Below are 13,017 nucleotides of genomic sequence, written 5' to 3' on the forward strand. Positions count from 1 at the left end.
TAATAAATTCCTGTTATTCTAAAAATATCCCATTTCTGTCCATTCCTGGAAAAGGCTAATAATTGCTAATGTTAATAAAGCTAACAATGATGTTGTAACATGCATGCAGCACTTCCGATCTGATCTGAACGATTGATTCATTGTTACCATGGATCGGTATTGGGATTGATCAAGGGCGAATGTGAAATAGCAGCCAGGAACTCAGCGGGTTATCCAAGATGCGGTAGCCGCGGCCAATGCTCCTGCTGGCGGGGAGTGAAGCTCTTCAACTCGCCTGTCACTGACTCCCTGGAGGAATTTAGCCTGGCTGCAATAACGTTATCGCGAACGGAATGAATACCATCTACTAGCAAACAAAACATGTTCAATTATATTTAACCTGTTAAAACTAAGATGCCAGGATCAAAAAATAATTTCTCCAATTGATATATTTGACAAAAACAGGTTAATATGCAAGCCGGTTTTCATTGCTAAATCAAAGCGGGGAGAGCCGGGAACGCGCGTTTACATTTCAGAGAAATGTGAACTTTTTCGTGGACGCGCGTCGGCCAGAGAAGCTCAACTGCGCAAGTCAAAAGTAACCGGAAGGCCAGAAAAGCACAACTGCGCAAGTCAAAAGTAACCGGAAATAGTCAAATGACTACAAATTTTGCCAAGATGGCGCGGTTCAATAGGGCTTCATTGTTGATAGCGGCCAGTGAATGGAGTGGCTGTATCCAGTTTATATAATACATCCATGGCTGGCGTGCATACTGCAAAATACGACCGGATGTAGTAGGTCATCCTGGTACTTTTGCCATACTGCATGTGGCATACTATGTATTGGGACATACTACATTCTGTTTTGGCATACTATATAGTAGGGTAGTAGGCGATTCGGAACGCAGCCTATGCACTAGAGCCAATTAGACCACTTGATACACCTGTGGAGGACACAAAGCTGGCAGGTCTGCTAGCTAGGATTTATCACAGAATTTATTTGAGAGGGACTTCAACAAGCCTATCAGCATATTATTATAGCAAGTTATTGTAAGCTTTTATTTTCAAAGAAAGTTAAAAAGAGGTGTTTTGGTAGGCCTAATCAGTCAGATGTTTGACTCACAAATACAGTCTTGATATGCCTTTCCTTGATATTTTCATAGCCTATGACGTGGTTATTTCACATGACAGGGATGCTGTTATTATGGGTAAGGAAAATCCGACCCTGGATCAGCGCTCTGGGGCAGTCTCCCAAACCTCCTCCCGCGTGTGTGTTTACCACGAGGGGGTTATTATGGGAAGCGGTACTCATGGCAACCAATGCAAACACGTTTCGGCTAGGCAAGCTACTACCCTATACCTCCATGGCTACTACCCTGTTCTGATACAAGCTACTACCCTGTTCTGATACAAGCTACTACCCTGTTCTGATACTAAATCGTCCCCGCAGCACCAATGAGGACCGTAGACATGGCTTTTTGTGATGCCCAGTACTATGAAAGGATAGGAGCTATTCAACAAAGTTTACATGAAAAGTAAGTTTTTCGCCTTTCTCTACGTTATAGCAAGGCCCATGTTAAGACCCCGAGCTGAGGTGAGGGACTCTCCCCGTCGAGGATGGTGCTGCTGTCAGCTGATGCTAATAATACCCACGCTACTGTTAGCCTGTTACACGTAGCACTAGCTAGTCTGTTAGCCTGTTACACGTAGCACTGGCTAGTTTGCTTGCTAGCTACCTAACGTTAGCATCATTGTATGTTGGATCATTTCACTTTGGAGATAGCGGTAGCATAGCGCATACTGTGCGTACGGCTGCCCTGCAAGACATACAGTAATGTCACTTTACAATAGCCCATACCAGTTGATCGTTGTTCATTCAGCTGGCTAACGTTAGCTTATCAAGTCAAAGGGGCGCCGAACTAGCTAGTTAACTGTTAGCTAGCTAGCTAACAGGTCTTGTGACTGTAGCCAGGATTCTTTCCCAATGCACTGAGTAGTATTGTGTTGCCTGTTGAGTTAGGGTGTGATGGATGTGAATTATATTGAAATGCCCGGTAAGAATACCTCTTAAATCCTTGCAGGGAGAAGAGGAGATTGGAGTTGGAGAGAGAGCTGTTTGCCTATTCCACATCTGATACACGAATGTAAATTATTTAATCCCATCCATAGTCAACATTAAGTGCAATACTCAAGTGCAACACTCATCAAACTCGTGATGAATAACAAGTGCAATACTCATCACATGAATTCAGAACATGACCTTATATTAGACTTTAACGTCATCACAGTTGGATTCAAGCACTGTGCCTTCATTTCAAAATGTGTTTGTGTACTTGTATTTTATGTACTTTAGTCCACTCCTCATCTGAGTCAAAGCTTTTAATAGATCTTCACTCCCTCTAGCTCACAGGTCAGCAAACTCTCTGGGTATCTTAAGGAAATCTGTGAGAGAGAGAGGCAAGCGAAAATGAGAAACCTGGAGCTTCTGAGAGACGTGGAGTGCATAGAAATGAACATGAAGGAGCATCATCCCGACCATAGCTCCCTGCATCAACAGAAGGTAGCTACCTACAGTACAACACATGTGACTGACACTGCTCTAGCATCAGAATACCAATTGTTGTTTCGGTAACAAGTTTATTTTTTCTCTGCAAATGTATAACCTACTTTACTGTAGATGTTCTGCAAATTATTTTTTTATAGAGGTTAGAAGGTTACAGCACTAATGCAGCACTTATAAGTGAAAACATGTCTGATTTTGTATTGTTTTTTCTTGCGCTTGTGAAAGTCCGTGTGTGAATGTTTTTGTGTATTCCACAAGAAGTAAATAATGCAGACTTTGTAAAATATGATAGGCCTACATGTGCCATCTTTATTTTCAGTTGTAATATGCTAATTGTCACATTTTAGTGATATTTACTCTCATGTGCTTCATATGACAATAGTATGCACTCAAACGCTGCTATTTATCACTGGAAGCAAATGAGCAAGAGGGAAAACAATGAGGGAGTCAGATTTATCACTTAAAACTCAATGACAGTGCTCCACAGCTTAATATCAAATTAACAAAATTGGTTAATTATAACTCGCTAAATTAATTGCCCAATATTGAGACACTATAGTGCTCCAGAGGTTTATTCCCGCCTCAAGCACTTGGTTTGGTTCCTCTTTATGCTTTATGAGTCATACGTTTGTTGTCATTTGCTTTTATTATATCCATATCCAACCGTTTCCATGGTTAGCCTATGTGATTCTATTCCTTTTTTATTCAACTGTTTAGCACTAATAGCCTTCATATTAAAAGGGGCCTTTACAACATTATTGACTAGTTTAAAAAACAATATCACCAGATAGCCTAAAACTCATTGTTATTATATAGTGTATTACACTGATTTGGATGCGCGTTTCCAATTCCAAGGCCCAGAATAGTACAGCACAGAATGTTATCTTTATTAATGTATACATTAATTCACACATACCATTCTTTTCTAATCCTGATAGTATTGTGTCTTTGTCTTTATCGCAAAATGGGTGCAAATAGATAGCAAGTGGATTCAGCAATTTTGATTAACAAATGTCACCTTTTTTGTGGAAATTTGTGTTGTTTCAAAAAAGGCCTGTTCTGTTGGAGTTAATCCTAGTGCCCTTAACTGCACCATTAGACTGTTTAATTAGAGTTGGGATTAGGGCAGTCAGTCTGGCTACTCAGATAATTGATTAAGAGTGTTGGCAGCCAGTGTGGAGGACACTCACTGGGGAGTACCCGTGGTGACTGAAGCTCCTGTTTGGACACTTTGAATTCCTCCTCCCATGTTTGCTGATCATATTTAACACTATATAACCATATAGAAGAAACCTTGTGTTTAAGCATGTCTAGTTAATGTCAAATTACCTGTGACACATGCCAATTAGTCTAGTTATCATCCATATGAATTATCATAAATTCTAGGACTATCAGTATTGGAGAAAACTATGTAGTATTTGTATTCTATGTTGCATATGTACTGTATTACTATAATGCTACTACTACTACTACTACTACTGTAGTATAACGATTATTATTGTTATTATTAATCATCATTTTATTAAATGTATTTTATTTATTTATTTATTTTCCACTAGTATGATGTTCAATTTTATTAAATATAGATTCATAGTTGTATGTGATATTTTTACAGATGGAGTGCTTGAAGCGAATTTCCAAATTTATGGCTATAAGGGGAAAAAAAGATCAAACAAATAAGGTAACTGCAATAAGTGGCGTCTTGAAATTGCATATTCATCATATCATTAGAATATAAAATCCTTCTGCTTCTGCTGAACCTTATTGTTAATTCCTCTACTAAAATAAGGTTGCTGCAAATGTAATGTATAACCTTCCCTTCTGTTTTGTTTTTGTTGCAGTCTATCTTTGTAATTTGAGGGTAGCCTACTTTTTATATAATAGATTTTTAAGACAGGTTTATTTGTGAATATTGTTAGATACAGTGCACAAAGAGGTAACCATTGATACGGATATATCTATATTAATACCTTCTACATTGCACAGTGTTAAGGCTTGGCATATAACATTTTTGTTGTTAAGACTGAAAAGAAGTACTGTGTACTTGCATGCTTTTAGAGTGCTGAATTCTTTTTTGTAATGTCTACAAGGATAATGCAAATCTTGCCCATATCAAACTTTGTTTTTTTCAGGTTTTGGAACAACAATGAAAAGTAGACATTACCCTGAGCAAATCTGTAGAGGAGTCTACATTTAAACTGTGTATCTGTAAAAACCCAGGTGTCTAATCCCGGCCGGTGCATCTGTACAAGCGATGTAGTTCAAGCCCATAGCTGCCTCTCCCTTCACTTAAAGCAGTTAAAGCTCTTTTAGATGAAATGCCTAAGACATCTCATAATAACTTGGAGCATGCTGTCTAGAGCAGTCACTTGTGACTGTGTGCAAAACCCCCCTCAGCTTGCCGATATTGTAATGAGAAAATGGTACCGTCACTCCATTATGCATACAAGCCATTGCTGGCAGTGTGCATGTCCCTCTGGCTGCAGCATTCATTAAGGGAAGCTTACCGGGCTGAAAGCTGGAGACAGACGATAACGGGATATGATTTTCATATTTAATACATTCCTTGGAAGAGCACGAGCGTGCCGCAGATTGATAGAAGAATCAATTGCTACTTTAGTGAAACACTTTCTACTTTGCCCTGCAGCTACCGATGGAATCACTCAGCCAAGAAATTAACTTTTCCTCTTTCTACCTACTTTGTGGATCTACTGGGCAGGCTGCATGGTTTACAGTGAATGCTATTAAGCAGCTAACTGTTTGGTATTTAAGACTCTTATCAGAAAAGAAACAGAAGCCATGCTTTTTGTTATTATGTTTGGGGGAAGGTTTTTTAGCATCTGCACCCCCCCCCCCCCCCTCTCCACCCCCCCCCCCCTTGGTGCCATTGTAGACATGAATCACAACTGGGGTAAAGGATTGCTAATAAGATTAAAAGTTAAAACATTGATCGTGCAACAATTTTCTGAAAGAAGGCTTGAAAAGAATTTTGACCATGGCCCAATAAACTGTCAGCATTTCAACAGAAAGAAGTGATACTTTTATAACACTCCAGAATTGACTTTATTCAGAGAAGAGCCTCCAAAACCTGTGAGGGTTGTACTTGGCAGTGTTGCAGAAATAATCAAATGTCCATGAATTTAAGACCAACTTGAAGCCATCCTGAAAAATAGACCTGGATTATTCACTGCCCGAGTCACTGCTTGACCATCCTTGACCATTAGATTCGTAGCAGTCTTTTCAGTCTACTTGTTATGATACATGTACAGCTTTGAGGTGACGTCCATCTTGAATAATTGAAATGGCATAGTCAATGTTCCTTCCTCTGCTCTAAAATCGGATGGGGAGGCAGCCTGTCAGGAGAAATCTTGGTGGTCTTGATTTGGAGCACAGGGATGTCAGGGAGCAGTGTACGTTACTGAAGCAATAACTCATGAGGAGGTGTGCTTGGTGTAGCACCAGTATACCACTGGTTGTACTGCGGCCATAGGCACAAGGTTATAGACTTGTAGGATACACCGAGGTGACAAACTGAATGTTCTGATCAGCTTGTCTTACTGGTTGATGTTGTATACAGTACATATCTATTTCTTTTTTTCTCAGGGAGATATTTTACCACAGCAGGATGATTCCCAGTCTCACCTGGCTAAGGATTTACACGAGCCAGCTGGAATATTCCTGAGTCGCCAGACCTCCGGGATGTCTGCAGCTGAAGACGCCACCACAAGTGTACACTCGTGGCAAGCGCTGCGCAGTTCGTCCAATCGTCGGCCGCGTTCCTCCAAACGCCCACCAAGTGGCCTTTTGAAGGACTCAGAAGTTCCCGGAGAGGCTGCGGCAGACAGCCGAGCGAGCTTATCAGATGACATTTTGGGCTCAAATGATTCCCCCGACGGCTGTAATTTCAGTGACAGACATGAAAGGGCGGCGGCGGCGGCTCCATCAGTCCGTGCCTCCGCAGCCGGCGCCGGCGCACCCTTCGGAGCTGACGAACGGCCGCCGTCACCTCCGGTGACCTTGACGAGGCCCGGGAAGAATAGTCTGCCTCTCAGCGCCGACGGCCCTGTGTGTGAGACGAATCCACCTGCAGAATCCACTCACTCCAGAGAGGACATTCATCAGGACGCCATAAAGGAGCGAGCGGGGAGAGGGCACCGGGGGTCAGCCTCTGAGACAGAGTTTGGGAAAGGGTCTCAAGACGAGCCAGGTTCGTGATCCCATTTCTGAGAGTTATTGTATCTGGTGCGCTGTGGAAAGGATACTGTGTTTTCATGGGTTGTTCTGACAGGGCTATTTCATTGCTACGGGAATTTGAATTTCCAATGTAGCCTACCTCTGAGAGTCTCCTTTTTGAGTATTATTTCATTTCTAAAGATAATGCAGAGGTACAGGACAGCTACACGGTTACTGAAATCATCTCGTCTCATCATCTTGTGTTCTCAGAGAGGAGTGCGAGTGTGAGTGTTCCCAGTTCCAGCGTGGACCTGTCGGTGACCAGCGACAGCGACCTCTCAATCTCCCTTACGGACTCGGAGCTGCCGGAGGACGGGCTCCACCGGCCCGACGCCCCCCCTACCAGGGGGTCAGGAGGGCCACAGGGCCCGCCTGAGAGGAGTGCTACACCCCCGAGGAGCGAGCTCCGCAGCTCCAGTCCACGCAGTCTGGAATCCCTCTGCGACGCAGAACCCAAAACCAGACCCCGATCGAGTAGAGGATCCACACCTCCAGAACCATCATCAGAGAGGTAGGCTGCGTTTGGGATACCGCATGCGCAGTAGAGATTGCATTTTGCTGCTAGTTGCGGCTGTTGTGTCGTAGTTTATTGTCGAGCGAGTTCGACAAAGGGCATGCTGTAGCTAGTGGCGAGCTCTAAGCTTCAGCTCTGCAGCGCGCTGTTCCCGAGGGGGCCGAGCTGAACAGGGCCTTGTGTGATGATGAGCTGGTGAAGACGGGAGGCGGTCCTTTCCTCTCCTCTCCCCTCCCCTCTCCCTCGCCGCCACATTGGCAACCGACAGAGAGGATCTTGGGAGTCACGCTCCACACGACCTCGCTGGCAGCGTAGCTCAGCAGAGGCAGTAGTCCACCTTATAGGGAGGGCTCCAGACCCGCGGCAGACATTATTGCCATAATCCAAGATAATGCTGTAACAGAGCAATTTTCTGCTTGAGAGACCTCAGGAAGTCCCAGTGGAGGAGGACATGTGTGGCTCCATAGAGTGTTCTGGAGGGTGGGCATGTGGACAGCACTCAGAGCAACAAATCCAGCACATGATGGCCTCGGAGTTTGAGGACCCCGTCGTCTTGGGATGGATTGAACAGAGACGGGAATGGGAGTTTAATCAGCAAGACCCGTGCTATTTACTCAGAAATAAATTGCTTTTCAAAACATGGACACACTGAAGGCAAACAAGCGAATACAAGAAAAAAAAAAAAAGTTTCTTATTGTCACCTCATTACCAAGTCGATGACATTGTGTGGGATTTTAAATTAACGCTTTTGTTAATAAAACTAATAGTGAACAACAAAAACTGTTGTACATATGTATGTAGGTGCTCTTAATATTTTTCATAGGTCCCTGCATTTTCAAGGACCTTCTTTTACCAGATCAGTTGGCATTGTGTCCATGACAACAGGAATAACGGCTGAATAGTGGAGATGTTTGTATGTCTCACCGTACTTGATTGTTCCAACGTGACCTCTGGCGGGGGCAGTGCTCTCATTGTTAACACCGAGCCTTGTGTATGAGGAGAAAACCAAGGCTTTGATGTAAAAGCCTAGAGCACCCAGTCTCTCTCTCTCTCTCTCTCTCTCTCTCTCTCTCTCTCTCCCCCTCCCTCTCTCTCTTTCTCTGCGGCTTCTCTCTCACGTCAAGGTTAGAGTTTATATCGCTGTTCCCATTCAGCTCACAGGCAGGGAAAACAAGCCCGGCCAATTCATTAGACTATCCCAACATATAATATATTAATTGGAAGATGGCAGCGTCCCCCCGGGGGTTTTCAGTGCTCACAATAATGGACCCTTAGTATGCTCTCGCTCATAGTCAGGCTGCACAATTTATTTCCCCCTATAGTAAGAAGAGGAATAGCCTGGTTCATACAGTAATATGGCTCTTTATAGGCCGACTCCGGAGCCTGTAGGCCATTATTCATCAGCCGGTATTGTGATGGAGCACGCAGTACTCGCTCAGCAGGGGTTGTCTTGTCTTGTTATTTATGTCCATGAGTCATGATATGAGTACCTGAAGAAAATGTGGGATTGTATCAAACATAAAAACGTAAAATAACCAACAATTGTTCTTACATTTTCTGTTTGCTATTAAGGCCGTTGTACCCTAATTACCTTATAGATAACCTACAATTTGTGGGGAATTATTTTCCACTAGGGCTCTGAAAATACAGCTATTAGTATCGGACGCTTGTTCCCGGTACCTGTAACGTGTGTGTTACAGTGCCCTTACACCAATCACACCGTGAGACCATTCTATGTGGGAAATCACCCAGGAGGCTTCACTGTACTGGGGGAATATTACCCAGGAGGCTTCACTGTACCGGTGGAATATCACCTCCAGACAGGCTGACCCTGGCCACTCCCCACTAACAATATGCTCCTGATGATGTCGACACAAACACACACAGCAACATCAAACACACACACACACACACACACAGCAACACCAGAAGTGAAGTTGGAGACCTGGCGACAAAGCCTCAAAACACACAACAAATTCAAAAAATGTTTTTTCCGAAGGTCCCCGTCTGAAGAGCTCTGACAAATAAAGTGGAGAGAAAGATGATGACTGGTTGAAAGCCCAGGCTGACGGGAGGAGAGGAGAAAGGCAGAGCTTTTGCCCATGCTACTTCAGCTGTATTGAAGAGGACTTAGCCCAGATGGATTGTGCACTACAGAATATCATGGGTATAATTCAAGCTTCAGGCTTAATCAGGATGTTACCAGGAAACAGCCTGCAGAAGAGAAGGAGCAATTGTTTGGTGACCCTTAACCCCAGAGCCCATTATAGATTGTCATAAATTCTTTTTGCCCCTTTTATGTTGGGGGGCGCGGGACCTCGGCTGGGCCTTCCTGGGGAATTCAATGTCGGCCACCCAGAGCTTAATGCTCCAGAAAGAGAAGGATTCCCCAAATCCACATGCATTAGGCATCCATTTCTCATTTTTCACAGGCTCTCACAGCCACATTAAAGTGTAAATGCACCAAATGAAATCACCCTAGGTTTTTTTTATTAGGAGGTGGTACTATTTTATTGGTGGTTGAATTCATATTTCTTTTTAGGCAATACGGTTTTATCATTTCTGACATTTTCTACACCATCCAGGTAATGATTTTGAGGTTGCAACATAATGTGCTATATTTCTGCGACCTTAACAGCTCATTGCCAATTTACCCACTACCGTGGAACTATGTCTCCCAGTGACCTGTCATTCCCTCACTATCGGTAGTATATTGAATGGTCCAAGGCCCAACTGTGATGACAACACTGTCTAGTGCTCGTCTGACCTCTGGACTGGACGTTGAGGCCCTGCAAGAATCAGCTAACAGAAATATCGACCAGTTGTCCTCTCTGCCTTTTTTTTTCAATCTGTGATACTTTAATCTGTTATAATCTGTTCCTTCAGGGTTCTTTCACTGGAAGGACTCTTTCATCTGTTGGAGAGCATTGAAGCACGGCTCTGTGGGGAACAAACTAATGTCTACAGGGGTTCATCAGTCAGTGAGAGGCAACGCAAGGAACTTATCAGGTGAGCTGTTGTTGAAAATTAGCCTAATCAGAATTTGTATTACCATTGTTTTTCCCTGCGTTAAGCTCCAATTCCTTTCTATTATCATCAAGTAGTGTTGGTGTACCTGGAGGAAAACGTATTGTCCTGCCACCAAGGGCTCTCACTTTATATCAAGTGTCATCAGTCCAGCCCTAACAACACTCTCGCACACACGTCTTGGTTTCCGAAGGGTTTTCGAACACACTGGATTGTCATAGTAACGACATTTAGCTGCACAATGATGCGGCTGTGCTAGGAGGTCGGGGGGGATGCGGCGGATGTAAAAAGCAACCATTGTGGTTTCTATAGCAATCACGATGAGGAAATACTCCTCAATAAATGTGCGAACGGTATGGCTTTGAGGGAGCAACCTCCCACCTCCTGTCCAATTATCCCTACAAAACCATCTAAACATGCAAGTACCAGGTTACATTAAGCCAGCCCTAGTGAAACAGCACTGCATGTGGTGATCCCCTGCTGACGTCGTATATGTTATTGTTTACCACAGCTTGTGTGTGTGTGCGTGCCTGTATCTAAAAAAAAAAAAAAAGTGGGGGAAATAATATTTATGGTGTTTTTCAATAACATACAACTGATCATTTGTAAAAATGGCATACAAAAAGACATTGTCAATTAATCGAGTAGTCGACTTTTTGGGGGGAGTAGCTGACTTCTAAAATGCAGCGGTCGCGTGCCCTACCTGTATTTGTTAGTGTGTGTGTGCTCCTGACCTGTGGAGCCCATAGGTTCCGATGCTGGTGATGCTGGCTCACTGCTCTCTATATATTGGGCAGCCTTTGTAACACCAGGGCAGCAGGCTTGAACGGAGAGGACCTGGAAGCGTGTGGAGCAGTCGTCCTTCATCAACTTCAGAGGTTGTCATGGAGCATGTCAAAGGGCTGCCTGCTACCGGAGGAGATAGTTAGAGCTCACAGGTCCAACGCCAAGCCTGAGAGCATAAGGTAAGGAGAAAGACATTGTCCAAGATAAGACTGTATATGTCAGGGGTTGTAAGTTAATCGTTTGATGTGTACAGTCTCTACCACAGGCACATTGTGATTGTAATGACACTGTATCTTCGCACACGTGTACGTGCGTGCGTGTGTGTAAAGACGGAAAGATGTTCAACTCCCGCTCCTGTTATAAATAGCTACTGTATAATGGAGTCATTCAGAGCAGAGATATCAGTGCTTGAGAAGTGACAGCGTTCAATAGATTAGTGTCTGAATGGAAAGCGAGCAGATTTTAAAGATGAATTCCACTTTTCAGACAAAGAGCAGATTAGGTCCTGGATGGTTTCCTGACAGTTTGACTGGAGTACAGAGAGGTGGGCTGGGGCGGGGGGAGGGGGAGCATACTGTACATTTGGAACACTTGGTGAGATGGCGTCGAACAGCTGTGTCCATGTCACCATCACCGATGTCCACACGTGTTAAGGTCATTTCCTTAACCTTCAGTGCCAACGCCAGTCATGCGAATATCATGAGCAAATGAAACGCCCCTTGTGAAAAAATGCATCTTGTGACTGCTGTTTCTTTCGATAATGAGGAGTCACACATCAAGGCTAAGGTCTTCAATACTCAAATTGTTTTCATGAAGATCTCCTAGCGTGTACTCAGGCTAGATATCCACAGATGTCATATCCCACTGTGCCACTGAGTTTCCTAACGGTTTCAGCTTGTTGACTGTATCCTCAGATTAGCTTCAGTTCCCTCTTTTCAAATACCTTCAAGGATTTTCCTGCAATGAAAAGAGGTCATACTCAAACCAATACTTTCCATCCTTTCCCAAGAATATAATATCCGAATGTGTAAATGGAGTTCATACTAAAAGTTAATTCAAACATAACTCTCGATGTATAGATTTTCTTGATTTAGGAGTTATCACAGAACCTTTCACTCTTATCTTGAAAGGAATGATTAGACATTTCTTAATGTCACTGTGTACAGTGAGTGATGCGTATCCTGTCACCCGGCCTCTCTCTCTGTCCCCCACGGTGGCGCCTGCGTCTCCCTCCCGCTCTGGCTCTCTCCCCGCCCTGCAGCTCCGGTCTCCCCCGTGACGCGGCGCCGCTGTGGGACCGCTGGTTCAAGCACGCCCTCCTGCTCAAGGGCCAGCGCGTCCTCGCCACCGAGCGCCTGGTCCAGCTGTTCACCCCGCTGCTGGTGCAGCAACACGCCTCCTACAGCCATCAGGTAGCCTAGCAGCCGCCCCCCTCACACACACGCCCACGCGGGAAGGGAAGGAGGAGGGGGAGGGGGGCATTAAAGGGATAGTCCACTCAACATTCATATGATTATTTTTGCTTTCACTTTTACTGTACAGTGTTTTTAGCCGTTCCAAATAAAACCTTCCTTTACAAAACGTGATTTTTCCTTCTCCCAGCACAATTGGTCACAATGAAACATCACTACACAAGGATTTCTGTTCAAGCCAGTAAACATGTTGTCCCCCACCCATGATGCATGTTCCTTTGTGATAATGTAGTGGAAACTTTTTTTTTTTTTTTCAAGATTGTGAATATATGAAATTCGGGGGGGGGGGCAGCATTAGACTGACCCCTGTACGTCAGTGCATGCATACGTAAGGTGCATCGTGGGAACAATAATCATTAGCCTACTTATAGTCATTATATTTCACAAAATAGATCAAATTTTTTTCTCATGAATTAGATGTTATATTGTTTTACATGCATAGA

At 43.9% G+C, this 13,017-nt stretch overlaps 1 protein-coding gene across 1 annotated transcript in view; it reads left to right on the top strand.

The window, feature by feature from the left end:
* Positions 1-1,381: 1,381 nt before the first annotated feature.
* kiz (kizuna centrosomal protein) overlaps positions 1,382-13,017 on the top strand; it is a 28,600-nt gene continuing 16,964 nt past the window's right edge. Inside the window, exons 1-9 of the mRNA XM_084438392.1 lie at positions 1,382-1,514; positions 2,061-2,123; positions 2,383-2,539; positions 4,158-4,223; positions 6,146-6,749; positions 6,986-7,286; positions 10,176-10,298; positions 11,114-11,281; positions 12,364-12,514. Coding sequence (XP_084294518.1) covers positions 1,435-1,514; positions 2,061-2,123; positions 2,383-2,539; positions 4,158-4,223; positions 6,146-6,749; positions 6,986-7,286; positions 10,176-10,298; positions 11,114-11,281; positions 12,364-12,514 — 1,713 coding nt within the window. The 5' untranslated portion in view covers positions 1,382-1,434. The remainder of the gene's footprint in view (positions 1,515-2,060; positions 2,124-2,382; positions 2,540-4,157; positions 4,224-6,145; positions 6,750-6,985; positions 7,287-10,175; positions 10,299-11,113; positions 11,282-12,363; positions 12,515-13,017) is intronic.

Source organism: Borostomias antarcticus, assembly GCF_949987555.1.
Source record: "Borostomias antarcticus genome assembly, chromosome: 5".
Lineage (NCBI taxonomy): Eukaryota > Metazoa > Chordata > Actinopteri > Stomiiformes > Stomiidae > Borostomias > Borostomias antarcticus.